The sequence below is a fragment of the Castanea sativa genome, chromosome 2 (assembly GCF_040712315.1).
Source record: "Castanea sativa cultivar Marrone di Chiusa Pesio chromosome 2, ASM4071231v1".
Taxonomy (NCBI): Eukaryota; Viridiplantae; Streptophyta; class Magnoliopsida; order Fagales; family Fagaceae; genus Castanea; species Castanea sativa.
Window position 1 is genome coordinate 13,485,957 of NC_134014.1, and position 9,871 is coordinate 13,495,827.

The 9,871-nt window shown below is 33.7% G+C and overlaps 1 protein-coding gene across 4 annotated transcripts; it reads left to right on the forward strand.

Moving 5' to 3' along the window:
• The first annotated feature begins 451 nt into the window (after positions 1-451).
• On the forward strand, positions 452-5,422 carry LOC142626182 (GPN-loop GTPase QQT2). Of its 4 annotated transcripts, none has more exons than XM_075799980.1 (7): positions 452-597; positions 1,388-1,518; positions 2,194-2,332; positions 2,480-2,706; positions 3,307-3,597; positions 4,617-4,822; positions 4,960-5,422. In XM_075799980.1, the coding sequence occupies exons 2-7, from the start codon at positions 1,423-1,425 to the stop codon at positions 5,243-5,245; spliced, it is 1,245 nt and encodes a 414-aa protein (XP_075656095.1). In that variant the 5' UTR covers positions 452-597; positions 1,388-1,422; the 3' UTR covers positions 5,246-5,422. The 4 variants fall into 4 exon arrangements, with proteins under 4 accessions (XP_075656095.1, XP_075656094.1, XP_075656093.1 ...); XM_075799979.1 differs by lacking the exon at positions 452-597 and adding an exon at positions 1,022-1,124; XM_075799978.1 differs by lacking the exon at positions 452-597 and adding an exon at positions 1,037-1,133.
• The last annotated feature ends 4,449 nt before the right edge of the window (positions 5,423-9,871 follow it).

The following is a 9,871-nucleotide window of genomic DNA, read 5'->3' on the forward strand; positions in this document are numbered from 1 at the left end:
TCCGTTGAACCAAGCCGCTGACCCACTCCGTCGACCCACGCCGCAAACGCATCTCGAAGTCTCTGCTCTGACCTTGCCGTCACAGACCCACGACAAGAGCTCCTCCTCTTCCTCCTCCTCCCAGCTAGTAAGTCTTTCAAACTCTCACTCTCACTCTCTCTACCCCACCTCTCGCTTGCCTCGATTCTAAATCGGAATTGTAGATGAATCGGAATCATTGTGGGTCTGTGATATAAATAAAAGAAACATTGGAAACAAACCTTAGATAATAAAAACATTAGAAAGTAGTATATTGTTGTAGAATGTGATATATTGCTGAGAATGGGTCTGTGACTGCTTTTTTTTTTTGCCGCGGTTTTGGTATTCCCAACTTGTTTAATTAATAAATTTATTAATATTTAATTATTTATTTTAAAATTATAAAAGCGCTAATTAAAAAAAAAAAAAACCTGAACCCCGTCGTCTCTGGAACATACCCCAAACCCCTAACCCTACGAGCCGACTAAGAGAGAGAGGACTTTGGACTGTTGGTTTCCGCCACAAACCTTACCTGACCGTATTTCTTCATTTCAAAGCCCAAAACTGCATACAATCTCTGTAAGTTGTTATCATTACTATTTGTTTAGTTAGTTTGCTGGGTTATTACTTTGTTTGGTTGCTGAGGAGTTGAAGGAAAGTAAGTGAAGGAGAAACTTTTGGGATTTTTTTGGCTGTTGTTTGTGGCCCTCTATGTGTTTCCAGTTTCAATTGGTTTTCTACTTTCTTTCTCAGCAACCAAACACTGAAAACCCATTTCAAGTTTCTGTTTCTTCTGAGCTAGGCAGACGACGTTGTTACTTGTTAATTGGTTTTTGGATTTTTTTTTTTTTTTTGGTTTAAAAACGTTTTTATAATTTTATTAAAAACCGCAGTTAATTTTTTTTGAGAAATATGATAGGATCTCATTCATTCTCAATTTTACTTTTATGTCTAGCGACGTCGTTTAAGTTACAACATAAAATAAAAACCCTATAAAGCTTTGCTCCCCAAAAACACCAAAACAACAACCCACACACACTGTCACACTCACGCACACAATCGTTCTCTCTCTCTGTTACCAATCAAAGGGAAAGTTCGTTCTTCTTGTATGTGAAGTGAGAATTTGACTTAAAGTTTTTCGATTCTTCTCTTTTCTACTTTGGTGGAATACTTTGTAATTGTTCCATTTAAGACTTTCTTTTTCACATTTTCAATTATACTAAAACTTTCCTTTTGACAGTAAAAGAAGCCTAGAATCTACGCAAAAAATACTTGCTTTTCTAAATATTTTTGTTTTTTTTTTTTTTTTTTTCAAAGCGGCGGTTTCTGTCTCATTTGATTATTGCATTAAATTTGTTTGATATGGCAGAGCTGGATTAGGTTGAGAAATCGAGGGTTTTTGAAATGGATATTGATTCTGATTCCAACAGTTTGAATGTCAAGTCATCGGAGGAAGGTGCGGCAATGCAAATGGATTCTTCTGACTCGTCAGCCGCTCAAGTAATTGCTCTCACTCAACCCTTCTTTGTTTGTTTCGTTTTTTTTTTTGGTTTTTAATGTTTTTTTGTTGTTACATATGTTAATCTGTTTGGTTGCTGAGAAAATAATGGAATAGAATTTTACATTTTCAGTCAATTTTGTTTTTATAGTTTGTTTTTTTGTTTGTTTTTTTTTTTAAATAGTTCATTTTTCATGTGTTTAATCTCTGTTTGGTTGTTGAGAAAACTTAGGAAAGTATAGGAAATGAAGGAAAGTGTTTGATTTTACATTTTGAGCGCGTTTATATACATATTAGTTCATCTTTCATGTGTTTTATCTATGTTTGGTGGTTGAGAAAACGAAGGAACGTAATAGGAACACAAAGACAAAGAAAAGTGTAGAATTTTACATTTTGAGTGTGTTATTTATTTACTTTAAATTAGTTCATTTTGTGTGTTTTATCTCTGTTACTTGTTTAGAAAACAAAGGGAAGTAGGCTTTTTGAGTGCTTTGCTGGCTCAGGTCCCAATTTTTATAAATATACATAAACCCATGATTCATAGATTCAGTATCTGATTTTTTGTTTTTTGGTTTTCTGTAACACTTGTAGTTGCTGACTAAAGTAAGATTTAGCTTAATTTTGGTAGTTGGATGATGCACAGTATTGATTTTTCATTGATTGAATCTGTGTCAAAGGCAAAGGGCAAAGAAAAAGAGGAGCTTGCTGAGACAATGGATAAGCTAAATATTGAGGGATCATCATCTTGGCAGGCTGGGACTTCGTCAACCAACTTCAAGAGAAAACCAGTTATCATCATTGTTGTAGGGATGGCAGGTAATTAAATTAACCCTAATCGGTTTTGTTTAAAAGTAATATTGGTTGTCTTTTCATTGATTTATATGGGTTTGGATTTTTGGGAACTTTTTGGTATGTTTACTGTTTGGAGATAAAGACTGAAAGATGTTATATGGATTTTCTTAGGGAGTGGAAAAACAACATTTCTTCATCGGCTGGTTTGCCACACCCAGGCTTCGAATATTAGGGGTTATGTGATGAACCTTGACCCTGCAGTGATGACACTTCCATATGGCGCTAACATTGATATAAGAGACACTGTGAAGTATAAGGAAGTGATGAAGCAGTACAATCTAGGACCTAATGGTGGAATTTTGACATCGCTTAACTTGTTTGCTACGAAGTTTGATGAGGTAAAGCTTACATGTCAAATATCTGCTTTAGAGTAGATCTGTTATTCTAGCCTATGAGTTCTAGCTCAATTGACACTTCCTCCTCCCACAATGATGGGGTGGAGGGTGTAGTCATGTTTTAAGACCCATCGATTGTGCACATAACTTACCAATAAAAAAATATATATTAAACTGTTAGAACAACTCAATTGTTTAGCACGTCCGGCTTCACCTTTGCCATTAATGAGGCCTTGTTGTGAGTCTTGTGACCTATAGAATGGGTGGTATTACAGCCATTTATAAGTGTCCTCTTTGGACTATCAAACTAATTACTTATAAAAAAAAAACTATCAAACTAATAAACATCCTGAAGAAATCTCTTGGAGAAAAGGTTAGATTGGAATTGGCTGGTTTAAGCACATAGATTGTACTTCTGGTTCAATATCTATTAATTTGCATGCATAAGCCAAGCACTTTTCAGCCATGGATACTCTATGGTGATTATATATTTATGGATTGGTTTATGTTCTCATTTCAAAATCTTTTACTCTCATTTATTGTCTGTTCCATTTTTCACCAAGTATTTTTTTGTATAATGATCTTTATGATGCCTTATATCAGGTTGTTTCTGTTATCGAGAAGCGAGCAGATCAGCTTGATTATGTTCTTGTGGATACTCCTGGACAAATTGAAATATTTACTTGGTCTGCTTCTGGTGCTATTATTACAGAAGCTTTTGCTTCAACCTTCCCTACTGTTGTCACTTATGTAGTTGATACGCCTCGTTCTTCAAGTCCAGTTACTTTCATGAGCAATATGTTATATGCTTGTAGTATACTTTACAAGACAAGGTTGCCTCTTGTGCTGGCATTCAACAAGACTGATGTGGCTCAACATCAATTTGCCTTGGAGGTTTGTTTTTACTTGACCCTTCAAGTACATAATTTATGTTGAAGTTACATTATTTAAACCCTTGTGCTTCTAGCTTTCTACTTACCAGAAAAATGGAAAAGAAAAAAAAGAAAAAAAAAAGAAGAAAAAATTACTGATGCTTCTGTTTGGTGATAATTTTGATCATGTCTTATGTTGGTGAACCTTTGGAACTAAACCCCAAAGTCTGAACTAACAATTTCATTAGTCAAGCAAGTAACATTAATATCAATATGTTTAGATCTTTTGAAGTCTATACTAGTTGGGACTTTGTTTCAGTGGTCTAGAATTTGGGGTTTCACACAATGTATTTCCATTTCTGATTTTCTACAATCTGTCAGTTTTTCTTCTTGAGTTACTTGTAATTGTTTTAAGTAGTGTTAATCATATGTACTTTTTATTCAATAAAACTTTGATTACCTATATTAAAAAAAAAGATCTATTCAGGTACCCAGTCTGTTTGGTGCATTGAGAAGCTAAATTAGGGTAAACTCATTAGTGTTTGGGATCTTTGTAGTCTGGTTGAATTTGTATTACACAAAGCTGTGCATTTTCTATCATGCCAAATTTTGTTAGTGGTTCTAACAGAAAAATATAATGTTCATTTCTATCATGTTTGATTGCCAAGGTTATTTTGGAATTCTACCTCAGCTGGTTAGTCTTTTTTATTTATTTTTTTAAAATTATTCTAAATAGTTTTGCTCCTTTCTTTTCAAAGCCAAATGATGAAAAAAGAAAGAAAAAGTAAATATCATTTATTCTCTTCACTTCTCGTATTTTCTGAAAATTTAAATTTGACTCTTCCTTTTGCCTCTTTTAAACAAAGTATTTGATATGATGGTCTAAATCTGATTCTCTGGATGCAGCTGTTTTCTCACCCTTTGCTTTGGACACTATAATTTTTTCTCCTTTCCCTTTGTTGTCTGGTTAACTTGCATATATATACAACCAGATTTTGTTTTGTATTTATATCCTTGTCTTGAATGCTGATGTGCATGCAGTGGATGGATGACTTTGAGGCCTTTCACGCAGCAGTAAGTTCAGACAGCTCATACACATCAACTCTAACTCAGAGCCTTGCCCTTGTTCTGGATGAGTTCTACAAGAATTTACGGTCAGTTGGTGTGTCTGCTGTTTCTGGTGCTGGAATAGACGCCTTCTTCAAGGCCATTGAAGCAAGTGCCGAGGAGTACATGGAAACTTACAAGTATTGCCTGAACTTGATAAATGTTCTCCTTGCTTTTTTGTTACAGTTCTATTGCTTGGCAATGCTATTGCTACCATAATGGTCAGACTAAATAATCAAACTTTTATTACTTTTGCTGCTTATTCTTGTTTGTGCAGGGCTGATCTCGACAAGAGATGGGCAGAGAAGCAACGTTTGGAGGAAGATCACAGGAAGGAGAACTTGGATAAATTGAGGAAGGATATGGAGAAATCTGGGGGAGAAACTGTTGTCTTGAGCACTGGTCTGAAGGACAAAGGAGATAGGAGTAAAACCATGATGGATGGGGAAGATGAAGAAATAGAAGATGAAGATGATGATGATTATGAGAGATTTACTGACGATGAAGATGCTATAGATGAGGATGAGGACGAAGATGAAGAAGTTTCCAGATTCTCCTTTTAGTACAGCTTCAATGCTGACAAAATTTTCTTGAACCAAAATTTTGTATAGAATTTTCACTAGTAACTAAATTTCTAAACCACTGATTTAACGCCATATAGTTTTGCATGACTTGTGATTCAACGTTTACAGCACTCATTTTTGCGTAGGTAAGTTATTAAAGGTTCTGCTGTTTGGTTTGATATGGTATGCATAACTTTGTAATTGTACTTCTGCTGCTGTTCTTGATTATTTTAACCTGCCTCTACAAGTGAAATGTTGGATTTTGAACATGGAGGGTCTGTCATTGCATTTCAGTTGTGTATTTGTCATTGCATTATTGCACATGGAAGGTCTGTTAAGAATGATGAATTCCATATTTGACAGAGTTCCTATCAATTGTGGCACATTATGCTCATAGAAACTCTTGTTAGCTTGTTAAAGCTTCTCTACTTCTACTAGTGCTTGCTTTTCTTACCGACATGCATCCATGGCTTGGCTTTGTGAGAATGTGTGCATTTGGATGAGCTTATGGTTATGGCACGACCGTGTGAGAATGTGTGCCTTTGGATGAGATTATTTTTATCGGTTATCTTGTTTACGGTATAAAAGGTATAAAACAAGATTTGTCGCCTGAAAAAAAAGTAGTGTTTTAGAAAGTTTTACGTTCTCTTTTTATTAAGGATGAAAATAAGTTGAACCAAATGAGTAATATGATGTCATGTCATCTATTCATTTGTTACTTTTATTTATTTATTTATGAACTATTCATTTGTTATTCAGCTAAAAAAAAAAAAAAACTATTCATTTGTTACCTTGTAAACTATTCATTTACTAGTGATTGAAGTGTTTATATGAAAAAAAAATTAAGATTAAACACACACCGACCAAACCGCACTTGTAGGGATATATTTAACTGCATATACCTTTTAATTATTTTTTCATATTAGTTTATTATATTTAAAGAATCACTAGTAAGTGCTAAAAAGTTGCAAATTATTAAGGAGTGGATTACAATAAGAGTACAATAATTTACATGATTTGATGCCTTCTGACTAGAAGATGACAAAGAAGACACGTGTGTTTACGTACGTTTTGAAAAGTGGACCACGTGTTGACCATAGCCTAGTTGTGTAGATTCATATTAGATTACAGACACCACCACTCTCTTTTGGTGCGGTGGTCACTCTACTGTGGCATTAGGTATGGGAGAATCTATATTACTCTTGGCATTCAGATTCTTAAGAATCACATTCTTAGGAATTACATTCCTAAGAATGTAGCTATTCCTATATTTGGTTTCATTGAGAATATTTTAAGATTCTTAAAAATGTGAGATAATAATGTTTGGTTTATTCCTAGGAATTTTAAATGAATTATTTATTTTTCTTATTCTATCTTTAGATTTGAATTTGAACTACCAAGTCCTTAAAAAAAAAAATATCCCTCTAAATAAATAATGAAAAATCAAATATTAATTCTTAATTATGAATTTTTTTTAAAAAAAAATCTTCCTCTAAATAAATAATGAAAAACTAAATATAAACTATTAATTATGAAAAATTCATTAAAATTATAGTTTAACATTTCAAAATGACACGTACAATACAAAAATAACTATTTAAATTCTCAAATGCTTTTATTCTTAATAATAATTTTAAAAGAGTTTAATCCATAATAATTTGTTTTATATTTTATCTTAATTGCTTAAATGATAATGAAAAAGGGTTAAAATTGTCAATTTATAAAAAATACAATTTTCTTTAAGCTTAGGAATCTGGATTTTCACCTGTTTTAAAGGGATATCCACATTCCTATTGAGAGGGGAATCCAAATTCCCCTAGTATCTGATTTCTTAGCGTGATTTGCAACCAAACATGAAAATTTTTAAACATTCCTGAAAATCCAAAAATATTACCCCGTACCAAACGCCACATACAAATATAAATGCTTATGGGGGTGGGAGGCAAGGGTCGAGGTTCAAGTCTCTAGGAGGAAGTTGCAACCAAGGTTCAAGTCTCTAGTATCTGATTCCTTAGCGTGATTTGCAACCAAACATGAGAATTTTTAAACATTCCTAAAAATCCAAAAATATTACTCTGTGTCAAACGTCACATACAAATATAAATGCTTATGGGGGTGGGAGGCAAAGGCCGAGGTTCAAGTCTCTAGAAGGGAGTTTCACACGCATATACACCTAAATTAAGTTAGAGTAGAAATTCTATATTGTAAAAAAAAAAAAAAAAGAGTAGAGAAAATTTTATCAAAGAAGAGAGAGACAAAAAAGAAAAAAGAGATGATCTTTTTTCACAATAATAAATTGTAATTGAAAGAATATCAATTTCAAAGGACTAATTATTCAAAACACGTTTCATCGTGCACCAATCTCATTGAAAGAATATCAATTTCAAAGGACTAAATATTCAAAACACGTTTCATTATGCACCAATCTCATATGCTAATGAAAAATTTCGTGTCACTAGATTAATTGGGCAACATAGATTAATTCAAAATTATAAATAAATAATAAAATAAAATATTTAATTAATCAAGTTTCATTTAAAGTAAATTAACGAGTTATACATAAACACATATTGATTTTATGTCCACCAATTATGATACATAATTTCATTACTTGAAAATTTTTAGTAAATATAATTTAAGTAATAGAGTTTTATATAGAATAAACTACGCATAAAATTAATAAATTACTTGATAATTTTGGTAATACAATTTAATTAAAATAATTTATTCTATCTTAATGAGAATTTAACTACTTGTTTCAAGATAAGATAATCACTTGACTCAATCACTGGTTGTAAGATGTGGGCATCCAGCTTCAATCTTTTTTTTTTTTTTTTTTTTTTTACGAGATAAAAATTCTATTCTAACTTAATCTAAACTCTTATTTATCTAATCTGTTTAAATAGGATAATCCGTGATTTATGATCATCAAAATAATATATCTATATAATAGCCTATTAGCTGGCATAATCGGCTTCTTTATTTTGTGCGATCTTTGTAGGATAAGAAGGATGGTGGTACTGGTAGATACCATTGTTGTGTTTGTGTCCCAGTTAATCATTGCGTCTTTGTTAATATTGTTATAGTTGAGTTTGGCATTGTTTCCAAAGGTAGCCCTAAGGTCAGTGACATTGAGATTTTTATGTGCAACTGTGCAAGTACTAATGTACCATATGGTATAAGTTATAACCTTGGAAGCACGGGTGCGGCGTTTGGGCTGCCGCACCCGCGTCTGACGCGGGGACACACAGGCGACGCCGCTGCCTGCGCGTCCGTGCCGCCTTGGGCATTAAAAAAATACTTTTTTCGGCGCGATTCGCGCCGATACGGGCCGACGCGCGCGAAATCGAGCCGATTCGGCCCGAATCAATACGTATCGGGATCAAACCGGTACCGGCAAAATCGGCCGATACCGGCCGAAATTCAAAAAAAAAAAAATTTCTCTTCAGCTAGGTTCTCTTCCATTCTCTGTATTCTAGTTATTATTTACTATTGCTCTTAAATTTGGTATATATTTATATAATGTGAAAAAAGTATGTTTAGCAATATATTAAAAATAAAAATATTTTTAATAATTTTTTAATTGCCGCACCCGCACCCTACTTTTTCAAAAATTGCCGAGTCCCGCACCCGCTCCCGCACCCACACCTGAATCCCGAAACGCACCCGTGCTTCATAGGTTATAACTACGCATAAATGATACGAGGAAGAATTGTCATATGATTATTGCACCAGGGCCAGAGGGGTTAGAGAAAATGATGTAACAAACTTACTTTTGCTCAAACTGATTATATTGGTCACTTTCGTCGAGAGCTGAAGCTTTTCACTGCAAACCCAATAAGACAGAAAAGGCTACCCATCATTATTTGTAATCATCGTGTTTAGAATCTTTAGATTATTGTGAGTTACTAGTTCTAACTCAACATTGATTCTCACATAATAAATAAAAAAAAAATAAAAAAAATAAAAAAAATTCTAACTCAACATTTGGCCAAAATTAGAAATTAACATTAATTTCCAAACAATATAATTAGTAGGCACTGTTACAAAACTATATTTTTTACTAACATCTCGAGTCTCATAGACTCAATTTTGGGCTTAAAAATCGAGTCTTTGAGAGTCGATTTTCATGGTCTGATCCCGTCTGATGTGGCATTTTTTCCACCTGGCATCTACCTGAAAATCGAGTCTTAGAGACTCAATTTATAAGCCAAAAAAAATTATAATCATTCATACTCCAACAAAAACACTATATTAGACTAATTTTCATACAAAATCCAAATAAAAAAATACCCACAGATGACCCAAACCCCAGCTTTCAAACCCAAATAAAAAATAAAAATCACCAAATCTTTGTCACAAAAAAAACCCAATCCCTAACCAACCAAGACCTGAAGGAGGAGGAGAACGATTGGTGGTGTTTACGGTGTGATTAGTTACCTATGGTAGTTGCAGAGGTCATGGGTCTCGTTCCCTCATTACTAAGAAAACTCTCTTCCATGTCTGTGGAGCACCAAAGCTAGTGTCAGTAGCACCCGATCAGAGCCTTCAGTGAGGAACTAGCAGCAGCGGTGGTGAGGAAAAGCTCAAAAATTCCTAGACAACTATTTGGCGCATTTTCAAACC